The sequence below is a fragment of the Triturus cristatus genome, chromosome 1_2 (assembly GCF_964204655.1).
Source record: "Triturus cristatus chromosome 1_2, aTriCri1.1, whole genome shotgun sequence".
Lineage (NCBI taxonomy): Eukaryota > Metazoa > Chordata > Amphibia > Caudata > Salamandridae > Triturus > Triturus cristatus.
This window is the reverse complement of record NC_140580.1, coordinates 728,847,431-728,872,726: the sequence shown is the minus strand read 5'-3', so window position 1 is coordinate 728,872,726 and position 25,296 is coordinate 728,847,431. Positions and strand designations below refer to the sequence as shown.

Here is a 25,296-nt window from a genome sequence, read left to right as displayed (position 1 = left end):
TATCTGTGTCCTTTTTCATTTTCTCCAATGCTTCGTCAACCTTTGGACCAAATAGGTGTTGTTGGTCAAAGGGGTGATTTAATATAGATGCCTGGCTTAAACCCTGAGATTCTGAGCCAGGCATGACGACGAAGCAAAACACTGGTGTTTATAGCTCTAGAAGCTGTGTCTGCTGCGTCGAGGGCACATTTAATTGAGGTGTTGGCAATGAGCTTTCCCTCTTGTATTAGCTCATGAGCCCTGTGTTTATGTTTGTCTGGGAGGTGTTGCATGATAGCCTCCAGCTCATCGTAATGTGCTCTATCATGACGTGCAAGCAGTGCTTGCGTGTTGGCGATGCGCCACATATTTGCAGCTTGCGAGGCAGTGCGTTTACCAGACGCATCTAAGAGCTTTGACTCCTTATCTGGTGGTGGAGCCTCCCCTGATGATTGAGAGTTAGACCGCTTCCTAGCTGTGGATACCACTAATGAGTCTAAGGGAGCAGGTCCTTTAATATATGCAGGATCTGTGGGGGCTGCTTTATATTTCTTCTCTATCCTGGGGTTTAATACCCTAGCTCTGACTGGGTCCTTGAACACCTCTGCAGCATGTTTGGTTACTCCTTTTAGCATGGGCAATATTGCTGTGGCCTTATCTTGTATGTCAAAAGTGTCCAGTAGGAAATCGTCCTCAACTGGCTCACTGTGTAATTCTACCCCATGGTAGTGTGCCGCCCGCTGTATTAAGTGGTGGAACCCCAGGGAGTCCTCTGGAGGAGATGGCCTGGATGGATAAATGTAATCCTGAGGCCTATCTGGTACATCGGGGTTGTGGTAATCCTCCCATGGGTCTGGTGTCCCTGGAGGTGTGGGGTCTAGTGGGGCGTCTGCTGGATCATAATCTGGATCTCCATAATCAGGGTCTGGAGATGGGGTTGGAGAGCGGTGAGGCAAAAGTGGCGGAGATATGGGAGGTGGAGGAGGTGGTGGGGAGGGTACTCTGAAGGGAGATGTGGCAGAGTCCTTCCGTTTTGGCGGTGGAGGAGGATCTGGCTTGGTTAAATGTCGTTTTTTGGAAGACAAAGTTAAATGTCCAGTCTTTGGATCCTTTGTTAAAGTCTTTTGATAAGGATCTGGCGTAAATAGTTCTCCTGGCACCGAATCGTCTGTTGGTGCCGATGTTTTCGGAGCCGAGGGCTTCGATGGTTTCTCCATGCCATGCTTTTTCGGGGCCTCCGATTTCTTCGGTGCCGAGGCAGGCTTCGGCGCCGGAGCGTCGGTGCCGAGGAATTTATGTTTATGTTTTGTCGGCACCGAGAGTGCAGGTTTCGAGACCGATGGCTTCGGAGCCGAACTGGGTGTAGTTTTCTTCGGTGCCGAACGGTGTTTTTCAGCACCAGGAGTAGGCTGGCTCAAGCCCGAGCCGCCGGGAGACTTATGATGCTTCGACACCGGGCCCGAAGGTGGGGTGATAGAAGCTGTATGTTTGGTTTTCCCTAGGCCCGGAGGCGAAGGTGTAACCGGAGTCTCTTTCGGTGTGGGTACGGGAGTGGGAGGGGGTAGAGTACTCACGACCCTCTGCGCCGGTGTGATCTCCTCCAGGTCGGAGTCGTCGGCCTCGGAAGCGCTAACGATGTCTTCCTCCTGCTCGGTGTGCTGCTGTCCCGAAGCTCCGGTGTCGTCTCCGAAGATGTCAGGTGGAGCCGAAGTCGATGAGTGCGCCATGGTGCGTCGAGCTCTTCGATCCCAGATGGTCTTTTTCGATCGAAAAGACTTGCAGGCGGGGCAGTCTCGGGCCTCGTGTTCGGGAGAGAGGCAGAGGTTACACACCTGATGCAGGTCGGTGTGGGGAAATTTAGACCCACATTTTGGGCACTTTTTGAAGGGAGTCCTTTCCATCGGCCGAGACCAGAGTCGAGGTAGGCCCGAAGGCCGGTGCCGATGTCTGGAATCGAGAAGTGCCGCCGAGAGAGATGAAGAAGATGATTTTTGTCTTGGACGAGGATTTTCCGTCGAAGGTCGAACTGGAAAAGTTCGAAGCCGGAGCACGAAGTATCACATCCGAGCCCGATGGTGGAAAAAAACAATCTGAGGATGGAGGCGAAGCCCATGCGCAGTACGGACCGAAGGAGGAGTCACCGAACTCGTGACTTCCAAAGATTGTCCAAGAAGAAAAACAAACTGCAAACATCCGGGCCCAACACCAGATGGCGATCTATGCACAGTGTATAGTCTGCAGCTCATATGCCTCGAACATGTATTTATTTCTACTACCCTATTTATGAGATTAGACAGCAAGGCACACAATATTACAGTACTAAAACGACAGTAAATAGCACAATACACAGTGGGCTATTTACTGGGGGAGACCAAACCATATATTAAGAAAGTGGTATAAGAACCACGACTTGACTAGACACAGTGCCTAGAGCACGTAGAATCGCTGGGACCCCAAGGAACCACCCAAGGTAGTGACACAGGGGACCCACGAGGGACGCGTGCAGTGTGAGAACACAGCCGGGAGTTCTGTACAATCCTATGGGAAAGTCGCGGTTGGAATTTTAAAGATTAAGGACACTTAGGAGAGGTCATTGAGCACACCCTTTCAAACTCAGAAGGTTGTAAGGCCAGCACCCATGTGAGCCCCAGAGTACTCGTGTTACCTAACCCAGGGAAGCCGGGTACATAGGTGTCAAATGGTGTCGGGAATCTTCGCTGTTTTCAATGGCGTGATGCTGCAAAGTGCTGCTGTCGGGAAAATGAGAAGTGTCAGGGGTGAGCCAAGCCTGGATCGAAGATGAGACGAACCTGAAAGCAGAGGGGACAGAGTCTGGGTCACTTGCCAGTGACCAGGGGCACGATAGACGAATGCCCACCGATGTCGGGTGTTTCAGGTGCAATGAGGTGAACCTCGACTCTGCAGCCACGGGGACCAGGAGACGTCCACGACGACCAAAGTCCGCAGGCGAGCTGTCTCACGAAGGATGTCGAGTGCTGGGGGTGGGGGGTCAGTGTTCGAATTGGAGACCAACAAGCCTTGGCAACTGCAACCCACGCGGTCAGAGTAAAGATGCTTCGGTGTGGACCAGCAAGGTCCTGGGGACTGCCCAAGCGATGGAGAGTCAGGGCACGTCTGGAGCAACCAGGCAAGCCCACTTAAAGTTACAGTTCCCTCCTCAGGGACCCACAGGTTGACGGACCAGGGATCGAGGAGGGACCTCGAATACCAGCCTACGGAACACTTGTGGAGTGTAGGCCAGTAATCTTCGGTGGAATCACTGCACGGGGTCTGGACTACAAGTAGCCCAAAGCACAGCCTCAGGGATAGCCAAAAAGCATATGCTGCTGCAAATGTGCACGGCGTCCAGGGGTTCGGGTTGCACGGTCCCCACGAGTGCTGCGGATCTCATGTTTGCTGAGAGCACTGGTTGGCCTCGGGGAAGCTTAGGAACCCACCTCCTGTGTTGCAAAATCTTCGGAGTCCGTCGGGAGCTGCGTAGATGCAAACCGGTCAGATGCGTTTTAGGTGCCTGCCTTGCAGGGGAGTAACTCCTTTACTCCAAGGGAGATTCTTCGGTCATTCAGTGTAGTGTAGATAGTTTAAGTACTTGGTTTCTGTAGCAGAGTTTCGTCCAGGTAAATCTAAAGTCCTGTAGCCAGGGGTTCCTACTTTATACCCAAGGAAGGGGTGGAATAAACTCTGGGGACCCACCTATGGGACGGTCAGGACAGAGGGGTGGCTACACCCATGTCCTTTGTCCAGTTTCGCGCCAGAGCAGGGGCTGGTAGCCCCTGCAACCGGTTTGAGCTGGACTATGCACAGGGACACCAAATGTGTCCCCAGTGCAGACATCAAAGGACTCTCAGAGTGCACCCACCCAGCCCTAATACACTAAAGCCTGTCTGGGAGGTGGTCACAACTCCATGTGACAGAAAACCTATTGTCCAGCCGTCCCCTGCCGAACTTTCGTCCAGCAGCAGGAGGGCAGACTCGTGTCTGTGGCTGGCAGCATCCATTTTGTGATGCCAGGGTTTGCAAAGCTGGAACCGGGTGTACCGGTGCGGTCATATTTCTCCCTCTAGTAGGGTGGAATCATACCTCCCACACCAGTTACTGGTGTGGAGGTATGATTCCAAGGTGTTTGACACCAAACACGGCATGTTTCCATGCAGCCGTTTTAAAGTTAGCATTTACCGCAAGGCTATAATGCACATAAGTATATATGGTATGGCTGCATCACAAACAATCCCGGAATAGAGGTTCCGAAGGCTGCAGAAGGGCTCTGCTCATGCATGGGCACCCTCTCACATAAAACCCAGCACCCTGCCTTCAGAACTGATAAGGCCTGCCATAGGGGTGACTGATAGGTGTATATGTGCAGTGATATGGATAGATATAGTGAACCTATATCTAAGTAAGGGGTGCATGCACCACCTTACACAGGCTGCTGTAGCAGACCTGTTGTGTCATTTTGAATGGTCTCCCAGGGGTGGCATAATACATGCTGCAGCCCCTGAGAGGCCTCTGGGGTACCTATGCCCTGGGTATATAGTATACCATATACTAGGGACTTATAAGGGTACCCCAGATTCCAATCTGGAGTGCATGCAATCAAATTAGAGAGAAAGCAGATAGACTGGGTTCCTGATTAGCAGGATTCCAGGCAGACTAAGTCGAAAAACAGTGAAACATCAGCAAAAAGTGGGGGTAACTATAAGAAGCAGATCCTACTTTCCTACAGGGCTCATAATAGTCTCTCTCGTATAGACTATATACTTATGGCCACAGCTAGTGTGGGCAGGTTTAGGGAAGTAACGCACTTACCTAGAGGTATCTCCGACCACTTCCCTGTCTTAGCTGATTACGCTCTACAGATCCCAACACGAACTCGAATGTACCCAATTTGCTAGGGGTATCTGAATAACCACAAGATCCGTAAAGAATTACGCGTCACCACAACCAGCTACTAAGTGGAAAATGAATCGTCAGTGACCTCCCCATTGATCCTTTGGGAGGCATATAAGACGGTCCTTAGGGGCCAGGCCATGTCTCTGATATCAGGTCATAAAAAAGAACAGAAAAAAAGAGGTAGAGGCCCTGGAACAGGAAGTGACCCACTTAGAGACACTGCAGGCTCAAGACCCAACAGACGCCAAAGCACATAACTTACGTACAAAACAGCGCGAATACAAAGAATATTTATAAGCGGACGCTAGAACCCGACTCAGAGCAGTGCAACACAGGGTCTATGAGACCGGGGACAAGGCAGGTAAGCTCCTCGCTTGGCTGGACAAACGTGCACGGACAGGTGGGTGAAAGAGCTCCAATTACAAGATGGTACCATCACGTCAGACTCGTAAGAGATAGTGGGAGCATTAGCGACGCACTTTGAGCATGTTTACACTGCTACGGTGACGATTGGAATACAAGAGGCGACAGCATTTCTTAAAGATATTCGTTTACCAACACTCACAAAGGAAGAGACCCAGTTACTAGAGGCTGACTTGAACGCGGACGAATTAACAATAGGCATGCACAAGATACAGTCAGGGAAAGCACTGGGACCCAATGGTATCCCAATAGAACTCTACAAGCGCATGGCGGCTAAGCTGACCCCCTACCTATTAAAGATGTACAGTGCTAGCTTAGAGCAAGGGGAACTTCCCCCAGACCAACGTATAGCCACCATTGTGGCTACCCACAAACCAGGTAAACCACCTCATCAAAAGTACCTCCTATCGACCCATCTCTATGGTCAACACAGAAGCAAAGATACTGGCCAAAACGTTAGCTCTCCGATTGACCCCATACCTTACTAAACTTGTCTACCCGGACCAATCGGGATTCATGCCCGGAAGAAATACAGCCCTAAATCTCAGACGCCTACAAAGCATAATGAGCCGCAAACATACCATACAAGAGGAGGCCGCCATATTATCACTTGACGCAAGGATGGCCTTCGACTCCGTCGAATGCCCGTTCCTTTTTGCGGTCCTTAAACATTTGGGGTTTGGGTCAAAGTTTTGCTCATGGGTCGGATTACTATACAGTAACCCACTCGCACATGTAGTAGCTAACGGGCATATCTCACATGAAATTTCCCTAGGACGCAGAACACGACAGGAGTGCCCTCCATCGCCACTCCTTTTCGCCTTGACCCTAGAGCCTTTGGCAGCCTGGGTACGAGGAGACCCAATCATCCGCGGACTTTGATGGACGGAGGGATGGGAAGATCGTATATCCCTCTACGCAGATTATATTTTGATATACATAGCATCCCCCAATTGCTCCCTTCATAGTTTGTTACACATATGTGAAAAATACGGGACTGTATCAGGTTACACCATCAACTGGGAAAAGTCTGTCCTGCACATTTTATATGGACCTCGGACGGTATTACCGCAGGACTGTACAGTTAAGGTAGTATCGGATTGCTTTAAATATTTAGGGATCTACATCACGTCTGACCCAAATGACTTTATGGCACGGAATCTCCAAGAACCACTGCAAAGATTGCGATGAGACGCCAAACATTGGAAGTCGCTGCCACTCACCCTACTGGGTAAGGCGGCCCTTTTTAGAATGATGGCACTCCCCTGGTTTCTATATGCGCTACAGAACACACCCTTTCCTGTTCCTACAGCCTATTTCAAAGCAATAGAATCAGAGGTTGGTAATCTATTACGGGATGGAATGCCTGCCCGGATAGCAGCTGCAAAATTGGTCAGAAGTTGGTACAATGGTGGTATAGCGCTCCCCAATGTCCAGATCTCCTATTGGGCCTCCCAATTAGCAGCGATTAATCAGTGGGTCCATTTGCCCCAGACTGACCACGCATATCGCTTAGATAGGCATACCCTAGGTGTGGCTGGGATCAATGGAGTGCTATATAATAGAAAGAAGAAACTAGGCCTTCCGGGTCCCACTGCGCACACAGTCCAAATATGGCGCACAGCCACACGATACTTGGGTTGGTCAGACAAACTAACTCAACAAACTCTGCTATGGGACACCTGCAAAGTAGGCACACTTGGTAAGAGTAAAAGGTTCCAGAAATGGGATGCAATAGGAATTTCCCGGCTGGGCGATCTCTCGAAGGGGGAGTAGGTGGTCACTTTTGCCCATGTACAGGAACAGTACGAAATGGCACCTCGCAGTGGTTTCGCTACATTCAGATCAAACACGCTTTAGAGGTGATTATCCCATTAAACACGAGCCTTCCTGAGGCCTCCCCATTGGAAGACTGACTTCTGACACATCCCATGGACAAAAAAGCGATCTCCCTCACGTATCGTCAGATTATAAACAATCAGCAGGACCCTATGCAGAAGTTGCGGACAGAAAGGCAGGCGGAAATTGGCGACTCAGACGACACAGACTGGCAGGAGGCGATAGAATCCCCTAGAGTGGTGGTGGTTTCCTCTAGACTACGCCTAATACAACTCAAAGTACTCCACAGGACTTATTTTACTAGAGTAACATTATACAAGATAGGGAAGATCACCGATCAGTCCTGCCTACGCCTATGTGGGGGAGTGGGTACTTTCTAGCACACACTCTGGGAATGCCCTGTAAATAAACAATATTTGACTGCAGTGATGCACACCATTACTGAGGTTAGCGCCATTTCCGTTCCACCTGAGCCTAAACGATGCCTCCGGAACATCTGGGAACCAACAGACCTAAATCACACTGCACAAGCCTGGGCTACCCTAGGGATGATGATAGCAAAACGAAATGTGGCCAGACTTTGAGGAGTAGCGCTTGCCCCAGTCCTTGAGGACTGGCGTAAAGATATGGATGTGACTATGGCGGCAGAAAAAGCCACGTATGTCCACAGAGGATGCCCTAAAAAATGGAAGAGAATGTGGGGTAAATGGAACACCTTCAGGGTAGGTATTTGTACCCCTCAGACAATGGATGAGAGTTCCGACAACGAGGATGAATAAATATGTTATTTATTCACTATAACAATACTATACAAGTCTGCTGTACCCATGTTTATGTAACTAGTGATGGAAACTGTTATTATAGGCACAAGTCATGATGCACATGTAAATACTGCAAGTCTGCTTTAATAAAATGTTTCCCAAAACAAAAAATACTGATTACAAGGACTATATCACAACTTTTGTAACACATTCAAGTCATTATCAATTCATTGAAAATGAACACTAAACCAAGATTAATCGGATTAAAGAAACCAGAAAGAACATACTGAAAATGGTGTCTGGAACTTTAAAAGCACTCCACAACCATACCAATGGAAACATTGTGTTCTAAAAATACTTATAACATGATAGCAATGGTGGGGAAATAATCTGAATGAAATCCATGAAAGCATTATAATACCGAGTATCTCTTCTGGATTCCATTGTTCTTGCTCCTGTCTCTCTTCATGACCTCCTTCTGCCATTTGGGGGGAATATCCATACCAGCCACCCCATCCAGGAAACCAAGACTGTAGATATTGTAACATACCACTGCCACTATCATTGTCAGGGCTTTCATCAGGTGACTGCCTTTGGGGATCAGGTACTGGTTCTCTTAAGCTCTGGTAAGAAATAATAGAAGAGACAATAACTTCTCAATTTAATCCCATAATATTTTAACATATTAATGGTTTATGAACACAATGAGAACAAAGAAGTATTCCACAGATAGCATTTTATTTTTAAACATCAAAATAAAAGAATTTTGACAATGACTCCATCATTTTAAAAATGACATCTTTACTTCCGGTCAAGAAGGTGATTATTCATGGATTCCAAGTCATAGCTCATGCATCCCTGCCAGGCCCAGCTCATCCAAGGAACCAGCTCGCCTAGTGAAGAAAAATGCCTAAAAAGTCCCAAATGGGGGAGGCAATGCTGGAGAAGAGGAGTCAACCTTCAGTGAAGGTGAAATCCTAAACTGTGAGACATCAAAATATTGCAATTTACAAAATAGTGAATGCTTCCAGCTAAAAGTTAACAAATTAGATTCTGATTGCAATTGGTCAACAACAGAGACAAGTGGCAGACCCTTGGTGGGAGGACTCAAGAGACTGGAATTGATGCCCAGTGAGTGCCGATAAGTAACCACAACGGTGCCTCCCACCCTGCCACAATACAATATGTGCAGTGCTCGTAACTCCGGAGCTGAGACGATGGCAAGTAAAGAAACCGTGGTTACAAGTGGAGAAATGACGAGCTAGGGGCATGACTGGAGTCTTCATGTAGCTCGCTGTTTAGGTGATAGCATCAACCAGTCTGAGGGGATGCTCAAAGACACTGAAATGAGGGAGTGCTTCTCATATGCATCCAGTGAGGTGCAGAGAGTGATGGAGAAAGTGAGAGCAACAACAATAGTCCACAGAAATTGAACTCAAGCCTGAAGTAATGCATCAGGTTATTTGCTTTTCATATGGGACTACCAGAGTTAGATTTTAACTAGACAGCAGATCCTACCCATACAATACAGGACACACATGCTTTGAGAAGATTAATCATGATCAGTGATCAGGCAAGATGCAGCTGTAGCAGGAATCTGGGATCTGAAAACAAAAATGACGATGACCAGTGCTCGAAGAATAAAGGGCTTAAAATCAATGTGGTGTTCATGGCTGAGGGACAATTCAGATCACACAGATACAGCATTTTGTCATAGTATACAAAATGAGGCAGGGGTAGGTGCTGTACAGTGACTATTAAATCTAAAGGGTCACTATGCCCTGATCCAAACTACTAGAGAATGGACCACAAGGAAGGGCATCTAAAAAAAAAAAAAAGTGGCTCTCCATGGACACTATACTGGTGGACGAGCTTTGTGAAATAAATAATCATTACCCACGTAAGACAGGAAAGGAATCTTTAGGTCAGCGATTTGACAAGGGCAGTACTGGAGAGCACAGAACAATTGGTGGTGGCATATCAATCCACAACATACCCCTTGCCACTGACTCCATTACAATTCAACCCAATGTGCCTTCTGGAATGCAGAGCAAGGGACTTCAAAATTGGAGTACTGCAAATTAAAGAGCATTTTAAACATGTTCAAGGCAGGTTCCATAAAATCCCTTCTCCAATGAAAAGAGTTTCAACTAGATGAGAGGCATATCATGGGCTCCATTCAACTATGCTATAGAGGCAGAACTATTTGTAATCCTAATGGGCTTGGGGACACCAAATGCCAATAAATTACTGGTGCAGTTAAACAGCAGCTAGACTACCTCCTGGGTGTGGCCAAATCCTGGATTGCACAACACTGGAAGAAACTAAATGCTCATACTTCTTTACCATGGTTTAATAAATGGTTCAACATTCTAGCGATTTCATAGCTGGCACAGGATATTGACTGACAAAGAGGGAATTTTTTTATCATCTGGTCTCCTTTGTTGTAATATTTCGCAAGAACTCATAATGCATTGATATGCATGCTGAGACTAAAATCCCTAAACATTCATTATTAAGGATTACGGTATGCATAACCACCTGTAAGGTATGGATAAAACAGCAATATGAGTTCCCTCACATATGTGGTTACTATCTCATACCCAAGAGGTGGCATTGTGGGCAGAGGGCATGGCGTTTCAGGTTGAATGGTGGTTTTAGGGGTTGCTTTATTTTCTTTATATTCAATACCTATGGTTCAGTAATGTGCACCTATGCTACACTGTGCACCAAGATTGACACCATGCTGATAATAACTCTATTAAAATAGTTTTAAACCTGAAAAAAAAATTCTGTTTAGCTGCATCATCGGTGTTGGTGATGTGCCTGATCATCTACCTCAGGTGGAAATATTCTCATTTTTATGAATCTCAAATGGGCCAAGAAGCAAGGACGTGACCAGGCTGCCATAATAGTTCTGAGGACCAGCGCTCAAGATGAGATAGCACAGAGGTCAGAGAAAGCAGATATACAGAGACAGCAGCTGGCAGATAGGACAGGCTCATACTGGGAAGCTAACGGAGGGCTGAGCCAGTAGCCAACCAGCACAACTGCATGTTAGAGAGGCATACTCACTGCTAGGAAAGCTTATTTATAGATGAGGATAAGAGCATATTAGTTTGAAAAACTTAGAATTTGTTATTGTACTTTAGCATGCTATTAGACCATGTAACTGCCAGGCACATGAAGGTGGAAGAACTATGAAAACCAATAGCCAGCAACAAGAAGCACCAAAGGGGCTCTTGACATATCATCTGACACTCGCAGACAGTCCTACACCTCTAGCAATGGAAACACGTGATCAGCAGCAGTTCCAAAAACCGTTTGTCAGCATGGGCAATGGTGGCAGGAACAAGAGAGGTGTGCCTTTTCAAGCAAGGCCTACTCCCTGTATCTCTTCTCCTGTTCAAGACCTACCTGTCTGGTGACCTCCTGACTCTCCTATTCCTCTCCACCCTCTGTCTTCATTCCTTCCTCCTTCAATTTGCAATATTCCTGGTTATTTTCTGTTCTTCTGAAAGAATGCTTGTACTTGATCTTCACTCTTTTGAGGTCTTTCATTTCTACTAGACTAAATTCATAAGCAAAGAAAAACGAGAAACAACCCAGCCATCTCACGTTTGTGCCTGCACTGTCACCAGAGTTGCCCCCAGCTGTTCTACTTCAGGTCCATGTATTCTGGGTAAAGTCTCACAGTTTACATATCCTTCTATCTTGCCCGACTGTCAGGTCCACGGCAGGCAAAGTTTAGCATTTCTACACAGAAGTAAGAATTACCATAAAAAGTGCAGGGGTGGCAGCCACCTTTACCACCAGCCAGCTTACAGTCAAAAATATATTAAACTATCAGGTATTGTCTTAAGTGATACAGGAGAGATGTAACCAGCTTAAAAAGATGCTGTCCCTTCGGTTTTATTTTTTGCTTTAGTGTATTTGAATGGAAGTGCTTCCACCATATGAAAAATTCAAACACTTATGGTAAAGCCCCTTACTTGGCATTAGCATTAGGAGTAATTATCACAGAAGGTATATGTAGTTTAAGTCTGAAATGTTTTTTTCCAGATGACCTGCTTAAGGACACAAATCTAAAAGCAACATGAGATTCCTTAGATCTGGCAAAATTACCAGGTACATTGCTGAGAAATCAACACATTGTATGTTAGGGCAGTGTTAGTAAGAGCAATACATAAACTAATCCTCGATCATAAAGATGCTGCCCTGCTTAAACAAGAAACAAATATAAACACAAGTTTGATGGTTTCACCTCTGCCAGGTCCTTTTGCTTACGAAGTTTGTCATGGGTCACTTCCTGTAAGATCTTTAATTGATCAACGGTTTGTTCTTCTTCAATGCGATCAATTTCAGCCTATAAAATCAAAATAATAATTATTAAATTAATTGAATGATTTTTAATTGTTAGAAAATGCAAAATTTTTAGGAGTCAAACATGAACAAGTTACTTACCTTCGGTAATGCCTTATCTGGTGGAGACGAAATCCGTTACTCACCTGTAACTGCAGTTATCCAGTATTGGTATCTTTCATAGATTCACATGCCTGAATCATTCCCAGTCGTTGGGATGGGAGTCCCCGGTACATAAATAAAGTAATGTCTCATAAGACATATAGAGTAATAGGCCTAAGGCCTCACATTAGTTACATATCCAGGTCCTTTTTTAATAAGGACCAAACTCTAGAGAATAACCAATCAGCTGTCACCACCCTCTGGAACCTTCCTGGAAGGAGCTCTAGTCCCTCAGATTTTCGTAAGCACAGTGCTATATAAAGGTACAACTGAGAGTACTAGGTGAGCCCTTCCTAGGGAGGCGGGTGGGTTGCATGTGAATCTATGAAAGATACCAATACTGGATAACTGCAGTTACAGGTAAGTAACGCATTTCTTATCCAGTATTAGGGTATCTTTCATAGATTCACATGCCTGAATCAGAATAAAAAGCAATGATAAGCACACTTCCCTTTTGTAAAGAATGCAAAAGTTATAGAAAATAACAGAGAAATGTGCGTCTAGAGAGAGAGATAGAGGTTGGTGGGAAGGAAGGAAGGCTCACCTTCATTGAAATAGATGACGCAGCACCGCCTGTCCCACCGCAGCATCCTTCATTAGCTCCGAATCCAAGCAGTAATGCTTGGTAAATGTATGCGGCGTCTTCCATGTCGCCGCTCTGCAAATGTCAGTTATAGGCACGCCTGCAAACAATGTCATAGAAGTAGAAACTGCCCTAGTGGAATGGGCACAAATTCTTGATTGTAAAGGATGGCCAGCTTGTTGGTGACAGAAGACAATAGCACCAGAAATCACTCTAGAAATACTTTCAGGCACATGCATCAAGCTAAAATGTGCTCGCAAAATTAGCGAATAGCTATTTGCGAGCACATTTTAGCATTTTCCAATGCATCAACCAAAAATCACAATTATACCGAATCGGTAATACCGGGAAACAAGATATAGCGATTAATTATTAGCGATAAAAAAATGCGGGAGCAAATAAAGATTCGCTAAAAAAACTCGCAATGCAATGCATGAAAAATCACAAATAGCGATTTCCATGAAATTCGCAAATTAGCAAGTGCAGATTAAAGGGAATCAGAAGCAGGTGGTAAAAAAACAAAAAACATTCATACAGCTGCAAAGCAGCAGAGGGCTATTTAAACTGACCAATGAGGCCATAGAGGCCTTACACAATGGCGGCACTCTACGTGTTTGCGAGGAGGATCCATGCAGCAGGCCAGGCCAGAAGGAGAATCCAGGAGAGGATATTCCGCCTGCGCATCACTCTGTTGGGACAAACTGTTGAGGACATATATGATAAGTATCGGCTGAACGCTGCTATGATACTTTACCTCATAGCCGAATTGGAACCACTAATGCAGCGCCAGACACGTAGGACCCATGCAATCCCTACCCATGTCCAGGTGCTATGTTGCCTGCACCTACTTGCATCAGGTAGTTTCCAGGGGGTAGTGGCAGTAGCTGGAGGGGTATCACAAAGCTCCCTCTCACGTTTCTTCAGATCCTTCCTGGCTGCCATGATGACTATGATCCACAACCACATCACCTTCCCCACAACCCAAAGGGAACTGAACCAAACAAAACTCGAATTCTTTCGATTAGCCCAGTTCCCTCATGTGATTGGATGCATAGATTGCACCCACGTAGCCATATGTCCACCAGCAGTCAATGAGTATGCAATGGGAAAAACATCATAACCGCCATTGTACCGCAAAATCCTGGAAGCACCCATGATTCATACATCTTCAGACACAGTGGCATTCACACACGCCTGCTCAGGGGGGAATTTGGCGAAGGACACCTGCTAGGTAAGACAATATACTCATGCACACAAATTAATTCTGATACGGCAATGCATACCTGACACTAACACCGTGCTTACTACCCTGTAGGTGACAGTGCATACGCCGTGGGGAACTATATCATGACTCCATTCTTGAACCCAGCCTCCCCACAAGAGCAGCGGTACAACGCAGCACACACCAGGACACGCAATGTGATCGAACGGACATTTGGATTGCTCAAAAGTCGCTTCCGCATCCTGCACAAAACTGGTGGAGCAATGCTGTACCAGCCGGAAACCTGCTGTAGGATAGTGGCAGCATGTACAATGTTGCATAATATAGCTACAAGGAGAGGCACCCATAGAGGTGTCCGACACTGAGGACAACCAGCCCCCTGTACACCCACGACAGCTGCATTCGGCAAGCTCAGCGGAAGGGCAGAGCAAACGTGCAGAGATCACCCAACATTACTTCTGAGGTACGTAATAATGAGACAAAACACTCGCATTCTTGAACTGCAAAGTTTTTATTTGCACGTGAGCAGGTAGTGGTGTGTGGCTAAACATAGATGTTGCTTAATAGCACATTCACTGCATGTACCAAAGCACAAATGAAATAAATTATGAGCTTCATCCTCAGTCACTATGAATGTCTTTGACATGGTTACGCCACCATGGAAGATAGTCCGGAGGTATGTTTGTGTTCAGCGCTACCTCCCACGCACACCGAGACGTCTTTCGCCTGCATCTGCATCCTCACTCATGGGTGCAACTGTGGGTGATGACCGACGTATACTGCACCTCCTGCCAGTGCTGACTGGCACTGACATGCTGCTAAGGCTGGATGCCCCCTCACTCCCCTCATCTCCTGTGACATTGCTGAGCCCACCAGTACCAGCCTGGAGCTGTTCAACAGCAGTGGTTACTTGGCCAACGGCCCTGGCCACATCCCCACAACAATGGCCCATGTCAATTTGCATTGCCACCGACCTGTGTGACAGCAGTGCAGTTGCGTTGCACAACTTGTTGTTCGATCTGGTATAGCCAGCCAAGCGCGCCATGAATTGGCGATGCCTCCTCCTCTCTGTGTTGTGTCCCTCCTGCATCACACGCGCAAGCTCCTGCATTGTGGCGTTAGTGTGCCTGTTGCCTTCCACAACCGCTTGAGTCAGTTCACTCACGCGATCTGCCATGACTGAAATTTTGTTGTCCATCTTTGTCATTTGCAGATTGATGGCTCCCATATGTCGTGCTTGCAGGCGCTGCACCCTCATCATCTGTGACTCCACACCTCCCCACACATTTGGAGTTGATGCCTCCTGTGCTGCTATGTGGCCCCTTGACCTGCGTCTTCGTGTTATCTGGACCTGTGCCTGAGGTGTGGTGGTGGTCCTCACACTAGGCTGGCTTGGCGCAGGAGCCCTTTCAGGATCCTAATCGCTCTGCATTGTCTGAAGAGTAGGGACTGTGGCCCTGCATCTTGGGGGTGCCTGGGATGTGCTCGGTGGGGTGACAGGTTTCGCAACGGCAGTCTCTGCAGTGGTCTATGTGCTCTCTCCGCATTCACTGTCATCAGTGTCTACTTCTTCAGCATCTGTGGTGTGAAACAGTGCAATATTAATTTGTGTTGGTGCTAATGTCTTGCCACATTAAATTTAGTTTGCTCTTCAGATCTCACTGTCTGTAATCACTGACTGCAGTGCAGTTTTGGAACTGTGGCCTCACAATGTGGAATTTGACTACCAATTTGGCTCAGGAGACTACAACTCCCATGATGCATTAGAATCTCTATGTGAAATGTGGACTGGAGTTGATTACAGCTAATTGGCTTTTAATTACAGTATGTGCACAATTAGTATTTACATTGATGTGTATATTTTTGTGCCTCTTACCTTGTGTACTACAGGCCGCACCGGATGTATCCAGCTGCGTTACTCCTACAGCAGCTTCTGGCACGATTGTGCCCTCCACCAGGTCCTCCAGGGCCGTGTTGTCTGTTGTCTGTTGAGGGTCCTCCTCCAGTGCTCTTCACCTCCTTCAGCCTCTGTGCAATTCTCTCCTTGGCCCGGCTACGCAGGTCATACCACCTTTTTTTCAGCTCTTCTATACTGCGGTGTGTCACACCCACAGCATTAACTTTGTTCTTGATCCGGTTCCAGATCCTTCTTTTTTCTGCCTCTGGTACTTTTAGTGAGAGCTTCCCAAAGAGCTTATCATGGCTCTTTACCACCTCTTCAATGAGGTACTCTTGTTCCCTCTCACTGAATTTTAGCTTTCGCTTTCTGGCCACTGCCCTCTCTTCTGCTGATGTTTGGGCCATTTTTGGTATCTGCAGGTGTCTGGGAAACAATGTATTGCTTTTCACAGCTCTCCCCCAGCACTCTGCTTCCTGCTCTCACTTCCTCTGGGCACAGACTGCAACATGGGCTGACTGACTTCCTGATTGTGAGGTCATCAGCCTGCTCCCAATGCGACTCAGTAAAATTACGATCTTGCTAATTGCGATCTCGCAAATTGCGAGATCGCAATTTGTGTGTTTCACAGGATTTGCAATTATTTTTGGTGCCATCGCCAATATGTTTAGCGATTATTTGCGATTCGTTATTTAATCGCTATAAGCATATGCAATAGTGATTCCTTATTTGCGAGTCCCTAAAAATCGCAAATAAGGAATCGCTATTTTTATGATTGATGCATGTGCCTATTTGTTTTGTAAGGGGAAAACCTTTCCTAGGTAGACTAAGCCACGAAAAGTTGGTTGGACTTGCGGAAAGCTTGTGTCCTTTCAAGGTAGAATTTAAGGCAGTGTTTCAAATCCAGTGAATGTAGGGCTCTTTCGGCTGCTGTTTGGGGATTTGGAAAGAAAGTCTTTAGGACAATAGGTTCGTTAAGGTGGAAGTCCGACGGAACTTTGGGTATAAATTTCGGATTAGTCCGCAGAATTACCCTATCGTTCTTGAATTGAAGGAATGGGACTTGTATCGTGAATGTGTGAAGCTCACTGACTCGTCTTGCAGATGCAAGGGGCCAGAAGAAGTGCAGTCTTCCAGGAGAGGAACTTGAGGTCAGCTCTGTGTATCAGCTCAAAAGGATGTCTCATAAGTTGAGCAATGACTGTGTTGAGCTGCCATGTTGGAGGCGGAGACTTTACAGGAGGGAAAGACCGAAATAGACCCTTGAGAAATTGTTTGATCAGTCTATTTGACCAAAGAGAAGGTCCTGTGGAAGATCTCCTGAAACAGGAAATTGCCGCCAGGTGAACTTTGATGGAAGCGCGAGCGAGGCCTGAAGTTGCTAGATGGAGAAGGTATGGTAAAATTTCTTCCGGAGAGGATGTGAGGGGATGCCCTTTGGCCGATCTACACCAGATACAGAATCTTTTCCATTTGAAAGAATAATTTCTATTTGTACTATCTGCTCGAGCGTCAGATAAACATTCCTCCAGATTGCAGGGAAATTCTAGGCCCTGAAATTCGTGGAACTCGGGAGCCAGGCCGATAATTTGAGAGATGCTGGATCCGGGTGTTGGACTTGTCCCTTGTCCATTGTGAGGAGAGATGGAAACAGTGTCAACGGAATTGGAGGATGCAGGGAGAGGAGATGGAGTTCCGTGAACCAATGTTGGCGAGGCCATGCTGGCGCTATTAGAATTAGTGTGCAGGGATCTGCCTTCATATTCCTGAGGAACCTGGGAATCAGGGGAATCGGTGGAAAGGCGTAGGCAAATACGCCGAACCATGCAATTGAAAATGCATTCCCCAGAGACCCCTGTTGGGGATACCAGCTTGTGAAGTGTTGGCATTTGGCGTTGCGTTGTGTGGCAAACAGGTCCAACAGTTGTTCGCCCCACTGAGAGAAGATGCTGTTGAGAGTATCTTGGTTCAACTCCCACTCGTGGCAGGTTGTCTGCAGTCTGCTTAGTGAATCTGCTAATGTATTGTCTTTTCCTGGAACATACCCCGCTCTCAGGGAAATTTTGTGTTGAAGTGACCAGTTCCAAATTTTTTGAGATTCTCGAGAGAGTGTGAGCGAACGAGTTCCTCCCTGTTTGTTCAGGTAGTGCATCGTCGTAGTATTGTCCGTTCTGATGAGCACCAGTGAAGCTTTTATCCTGGGAAGGAAAGCCAGGAGGGCAAGATATACTGCTCTCAGCTCTAGGAGATTTATGTGCAATTTTCGCTCGGAAGATGACCACTTGCCGCTGATCTGAAGCTCCTGAAGGAAGGCTCCCCAACCTTCAAGTGAAGCATCTGTGGTTATCACTTGAGGAGAGGCTTGAGTTAGAAAAGGTAGGCCTCGAGAGAGATTTTGTGGATGAGTCCACCAGTTTAGAGAGGCGACCATCTGAGGAGTCACCTGTATGATGTCGTCGAAGGATCCGCTGATTTGAATCCACTGAGTGGAGAGAGCCTCTTGGAGAGGACGCATGCGGAGGCGACAGTAGGGTACCAGGAGAATGCAGAAGGACATCATTCCAAGGAGGGATTTGAATAGGCGCACTGAAAGAGACTATCTTTTCTTTATGCGCTCCCAGAAATTGTATCCTCTGAGAAGGTTGCAGAACCGACTTGTCTGGGTTGAGCGTGAGACCCAATTTTCTGAAAAGCCGTAGACAGGCTCTGGAAGATTTCCTCGCGCCAGCGAGAGAGGGCGCCTTGACGAGCCAGTCATCGAGATAAGGGAAGACTTGCTGATGCTGCTGCCTGAGGTATGCAGCCACTGGGGAAAGACACTTTATGAATATGCGCGGCGCTGACTTGAGTCCGAGGGGCAGAACTCGAAACTGGTAGTGCCTGCTGGCCACGGCGAACCTCCGAAACTTTTTGTGTCTTTTGTGTATAGGAATATGAAAATAGGCATCTTTGAGATCCAAGGATACCATGTAGTCTTTCGCATTGAGAAGCTGCAAGACTTCTGGAATGGTGACCATGCGAAACGATTGTTTCTTCAAGAATTTGTTTAGACTTCTCAAATATAGGATTGGCCTCCATTTCTTTTCCTTTTTGCGCACCAAGAAGAATCAGGAGTAGAAACCTTGCCCTCTTTGATGAACAGGAACCCTTTCTATGGCTCCCTTCTGGATCATTGATGATATTTCCAGGAGTAAGAGGTGCAAATGTTTGTGAGCCATAGGTTGAGGAGGTGTCGGTGGAGGAGTCTGCACAAATTCGAGAGAAGGTCCAAACTGTACAAGTTGGAGAACCCAACGATCTGTTGTGATATGTTTCCATTTTTGAAGATAGTGGGATATCTTTCCTCCTACTTTGGAGGGTGGAGATGTAACTGGGATCAGCGGTAGAGAGAAGTCATTGGCGTCGGGCAGAATCCTTCTGTCGTCCGGCCCTTCCACGAAAGGAAGGCTTGGTGTATGAAGTCTGTGTCTGTTGCCTTTGCTGAAATTGTGGTCTGTATTGTTGGTTGGAATAGGTAGGATACCTATACTGCTGGTAGCCTCCTCTGTAAGAAGATTGCCCTCTACCCCTGGTTGTTTTATATTGACGGGTACCCAAAGCTCTGGCTGTATCCATATCCTTCTTGATCCCTTGGAGGGCTTCATCTATATGAGCTCGAAAAAGGAGCTGTCCATCATAGGGCATGTCAAGAATTTTGGTCTGGAGTTCAGGCCTGAATGTTGTTGCCTTAAGCCATCCTTGGCGCCTTAGGACCGCCGCCCCAGCCAGTTGGCGGAAACCAGTGGACACGATGTCCATCGCACAGTCTATAATTTCAGAAGCCGATCTTTCGCCCTCTAGCAACACCTTTTTTGCTTCCTCTTTAGACTCCTGCGGCAGGGTCTCTAGGTAAGGTGCAATGTCTGTTATAGCGTCGTAATAACGCCAACGAGTTAGACACTCTTACAGTTAACGCCGATATGGAGGAAAAACGTTTCCCAATATTGTCTAAGCGCCTGCCCTCTTTATCCGGAGGTGCTGACAGTGGGGCATATGGGATTTTTGATCTGCGTTGAGCTGCCTGAATAATTACTGAATCAGGCTTTGGATGGCCTATAAGGCAGGCTGGAGAGTTGTCAGGAGCACCATATTTTTTATCCAACCTTAGCAAAACTGGAGGAACTGTAGAAGGGTTTTGCATTATTTGATCCCAGATATAATCTATGATAGGCATAGATTACCAGATTTTTTGAAAGGTTCCTTGAAATCATAAAGGAAACAGTCCTGTTGGTGAGAAGGCATTGGCAGTTGAAAACGTTGTGCTGCTCTTTCCAGGAGGTTGTGGAATCCTCCGATATCTTCTGGAGGCGAGTCTGCCTGAGGAGGTAAAGTCGACGCTGGAAGAGGGATAACATAGTCATCCAATTCGTCATGATGAGTCTGGGTATCTTGAAATTCCCCTTCTTCTTGTGGCTCATCCTCCTCGTCGTCCGTAAAGGGAGGAGGTGGCACAGGCAGTTCAATGGCAGGAGGCGGCGGAGGTGGAACTTGTGCCATCTGAGGTGGAAAGAGAACTGGAGCAGGAGACGGAGCAGAGGTAGGGAACCTCTTTTTGTAGTCTGAAATCATGAACTGCAGGTCAAAGACCAGGGCTGAAGGAAGAAAAACCATCTGAGGCTGTTGATGACGTGTTTGTGCTTGATAGTACGCCTGTTCATCCATATCTTGATCTTCATACTCAGAGTCCTCTTGATATTTAACAATTGACTTCAGAAGGACTTCTTGCAGCCAGAAACATACTGTCCTCGTCCGAATCATCATCTTCATCCAATAGATGAGAGGGAAGCAAAGGTTGGACCCTACTGGGTGATGTCAGGGAAGGCGTCAGCCTCTGCTTGCTGAATTTCTGTTGAAAATGTGCACTTTCTGTCCTAGATTTAAGCGTCGTCGACGAAGATTCATCGATGGTAATACAGGGCACCGTCGCTGATGAAGGAATTCTCGTCGACGACAAAGTCGTCGTCGACGGAAGGGTCATCGAGGGTACACTCTTCATCGACGTATGTACTATCGTCGACTAAGCACTCGTCGTCGCACTCGTCGTCGAGTGAGCCGTCGACGCTATCTTCAATGTTGGGTATGTGCCGTCGACGAAGACGTCGGCGGTGTCGACGAAAGAGATGCCAACGAGACTGATATTGTGGAAACTGTTGTCGTCGACGAAGTTACTCCAGCAGCTGTATGAGGAGATCTTGTTGTTGTCGAAGCCATCGTCGACGAGATAGTAGTCGACGGGGCTGCGGAAGGCTTTTTAAAGGTGTGTTTCACCCTCTGGTTAGAGGGTCTGAAGCTGTAGTTTGCGATTTTTGAATGGGAGGAGACTCCCTGGCTGGCAAATCCTTAAGTTTTGAAGCCTCTGAGGACTTTTTGTGTGTCTTCTTTTGAGGTTGCTGAGAAGAAGGACCTGGAGAGACATCTCTGGGCCTTTTTTTGAGGTGTTTTAGAAGAGGATTTCAATGAGGTCTCACTCTCCTCAGAGGACAAGGGATCTTCTTTGTCTTTAAGCCTCTGCAGCCAAGTCAAAAGCCTTCCCTCACGGTCTTTTAACCTTTTTGTAGAAAAGGTACGACATACCTTGCAGTCTTTAGGTAAGTGGTCCGGATAAAGACAGTAGAGGCAGTCTTTATGATGGTCATCGACGTGTAACCTCTTCTTTTTGCAGGTCCCACATGGCCTAAAAAGGCCTTTTTTAGGTGTGTCTGACATGAAGACAGCAAGAACTTCACTCAGACAAAGAGAATCCTGAAGAAAAATACCTTGTAATCCAATAAATAAGGAAAACCTGAGCAGAGCTCAGTGGAGACTCCCTTAACACGACGTGCGGTAGAAAATCTGAGGGACTAGAGCTCCTTCCAGGAAGGTTCCAGAGGGTGGTGACAGCTGATTGGTTGTTCTCTAGAGTTTGGTCCTTATTACAAAAGGACCTGGATATGTTACTAATGTGAGGCCTTAGGCCTATTACTCTCTATGTCTTATGAGACATTACTTTATTTATGTACCGGGGACTCCCATCCCGACGACGGGGAATGATTCAGGCAAGTGAATCTTTGAAAGATACCCTAATACTGGATTATCTATCTAGCCGCAGATTTCTTACCTTAGAATTATCCCACGATGCGGATACTTTTTGTGAGCAGTACCATTACACGCTGGTAGGTGGCGTTGTTCGGCTCAGCATGGAGTCATCAGTGTTGTCCATGCTGTAAGTGACATGTGAGGTGCCTATATAGGCAACACCCCAGCGCGCTGACGTCAGTTTCTTTTTGCACCTTTCCACGCCAGGAGCGTGAAGCCACAAAGAACACTGATCACTGGAGTGGAAAACTAGTGCCCTGAAAGGGAATAATCACTGTCCCTAGAAATCCATTTGCAGAGCAGGAAGGATGGGAGGGTCAGTAAGGAATCTGCGGCTAGATAGTCTCTCTACCAGATAAGGCGTTAGCAAAGGAACGTAAGTTGTTCAGCTGTAGAGACATCAAGTCGCAGATTCGTCACCTTGGAATAGATACCCAAGCAATACCTTCCCGGAGGTGGGTCTGCAAAACTATGTCATACTAAACAGTCCTACAGGGCCGAACAACCAAAGTGCCTGTCCTGATGGCCCTGACTGTCCAGGCAGTAGTGCTTGGTGAACGTGTGCAGAGAAGCTCATGTTGCTGCCTGGCAGATGTCCAGGACTGGAACTATGTTCCCTAGCACAGTCGGAGCAGCCACTTAGAAGGCAGTTTTTATAGTAAGGAGCCTGATAGGACAGTTGGGTAACCGCTCTAAGGGAGAGTACATCAGAAAGAGTAAGAGTAAATTTACTAAACAATGAGGCATGATGAAGAATGAAGGTGTGAAAATGTGCTGGATACTTTTAAAAGCCTTTGTACAATTGGAGACTTGAATAGGTATGGCTGATCTGGCAACCACAGAAATGCCTATATGGCAGAAAGATAACCTTTTAAGTTGCCCAAAGCAGAGCCCTGCTGGACTAGATAAAGAATAGAGCAAAAACCAAAGGAAATGATGGACGGAGTGTTGAACATTGCAAGCACTCATCCCCAGTCAACTGATCTGGGTTTAATCCATCACCGTTCTTTAGCCCACTCTGCCACCCCAGTTCAGACATGGCCATATGCAAATCAGTCTGACCCTGTGCCTCATGGGAACAGTCCAGCCCGAACTGCCAAGCCATGTCTTCCCTGGACCGGAAACAAGCTTCCTAGGACCGGTTTGTGGCATTTCAGCCGTCTTCAGCCAGGCTTGCTTGAATCCAGTGGCAAAGTGAGCAAGGGACTCACGTCTGAGCATACCCTGCCAACTTATGGCGAACAAAGCAAAAACCAAAGGAAATGATGGACGGAGTGTTGAACATTGCAAGCACTCATCCCCAGTCAACTGATCTGGGTTTAATCCATCACCGTTCTTTAGCCCACTCTGCCACCCCAGTTCAGACATGGCCACAGTAAGGAGCCTGATAGGACAGTTGGGTAACCGCTCTAAGGGAGAGTACATCAGAAAGAGTAAGAGTAAATTTACTAAACAATGAGGCATGATGAAGAGTGAAGGTGTGAAAATGTGCTGGATACTTTTAAAAGCCTTTGTACAATTGGAGACTTGAATAGGTATGGCTGATCTGGCAACCGCAGAAATGCCGATATGGCAGAAAGATCACCTTTTAAGTTGCCCAAAGCTGAGCCCTGCTGGACTAGATAAAGAATAAACAAAAGAACCTGGGACATGGGAGCGATCAGGGTCAATCTATTTTCTGCACACGATGCCACAAATCTGCCCCAACTGCAATGTGAATACCGTCTTGGTGGAGGGGTGCCTGACAGCCAAAATGACATTACAGACTTTGGGTGGAAGGTTGAAAGCTGTCAATTGCCGCAGCTCAATCTCCACGCATGAAGAGTGAGTGTGGCCAAGAATACCACCAGGATCAAGTGAAGAACCCTCCCCTGCTGCTGTGACAGGAGATTATCCTCAAGAGGCCGCGTGAACGGAGGACCGATGGACATGCTCAATAGCAGCTCGGGATACCAGACTCTACAAGCCCAGTCCGCAGCCACAAGGATGACTTGGGCCTGGTCGTTCCTCATTTCCTTAAGAACTCTGGGCAGGAGTGGTATTGGCTGAAAGGCGTACCGGAGGCCGAAGTTCCACTCAAGACGAAAAGCGCCTCCGAGTAAGAGCCACCTTGGAAACTCTAGCTTGCAGAATTGATGACATTGCGCGTTCTCTGTAGTAGTGAACAGATCTAACCAAGGCTCTCCCCACTGCTGAAAGAGGTCTTGCATCACCTCAGGTTGTAGACGCTATTAGTGTCCCGCCTTGCATCTTCGTCTGAGTTTGTCAACTCTGGCGTTTAGAGAGCCTGTCAGGAGTTGAACCACCAGGGAAATGCTCTGACGTTCCAACAATGTCCAGAGGTTCAGGGCCCAGGGTCCAAGACCCCACCCTACCCATTTTATTGCACTACCACATGGCAGTAGTGCTGTCAGTAAAAACCTTCACTAGCCTTCCCTTGATGGAGGGTAAAAAGGCTTTCAATGCCAATCAGATCACCCGGAGCTACAACAGGTTGATGTGGAATCCGTATTCTGCCAGAGACCAGAGTACTCTGATCACCACCCCTCCCAGATGGCCACCTCATTCCAGAAGTGGCGCATCTGTCATTAACGTCAAATCTGGTTGGGGATGGGAGAGGAGTCTGCTGCTGGCCAAATCGTGGTCCCTTCGAGATCTGGACTGTGTTGGAGGATTCCCCTTAAACTTCCCCCTCTGGAACTTGAAATACCGTTGCAGAACTTGCAAATGGCAATAGGCATGCAACTCTAGCAGGATGCAGGAGACCGTGAGGCCCAGCAGCCTCAGAGTCAGTCTCACCGATACCCAGGATACTGGCTGAAGAACGAATTACTTACCTTCGGTAACGATGTATCTGGTACAGAAACAGTCTAGCCACAGATTCCTTAACTTAGAATATCCCCAGGCGTCAGACTGGATCCGGAGAATCTTCAGCAGTACCTCTACGCGCCGGGGGACGGCGTCGCATGGCTCCGTCCTGACGTCGTCCACGGATATGATGTCAATGGAGCCATATAAGTCTCTCCCAGCGCGCTGACATCAG

At 47.2% G+C, this 25,296-nt stretch overlaps 1 protein-coding gene across 2 annotated transcripts in view; it reads right to left on the bottom strand.

The window, feature by feature from the left end:
- VPS13D (vacuolar protein sorting 13 homolog D) overlaps window positions 1–25,296 on the bottom strand; it is a 2,738,381-nt gene that overhangs the window by 2,586,840 nt on the left and 126,245 nt on the right. For both annotated transcript variants that reach the window (XM_085608633.1, XM_085608634.1), the window contains exons 11-12: window positions 12,178–12,279; window positions 8,335–8,536 (exon numbers count right to left, since the gene is read on the bottom strand). In XM_085608633.1, the coding sequence (XP_085464759.1) occupies window positions 8,335–8,536; window positions 12,178–12,279 (304 nt within the window). The remainder of the gene's footprint in view (window positions 1–8,334; window positions 8,537–12,177; window positions 12,280–25,296) is intronic.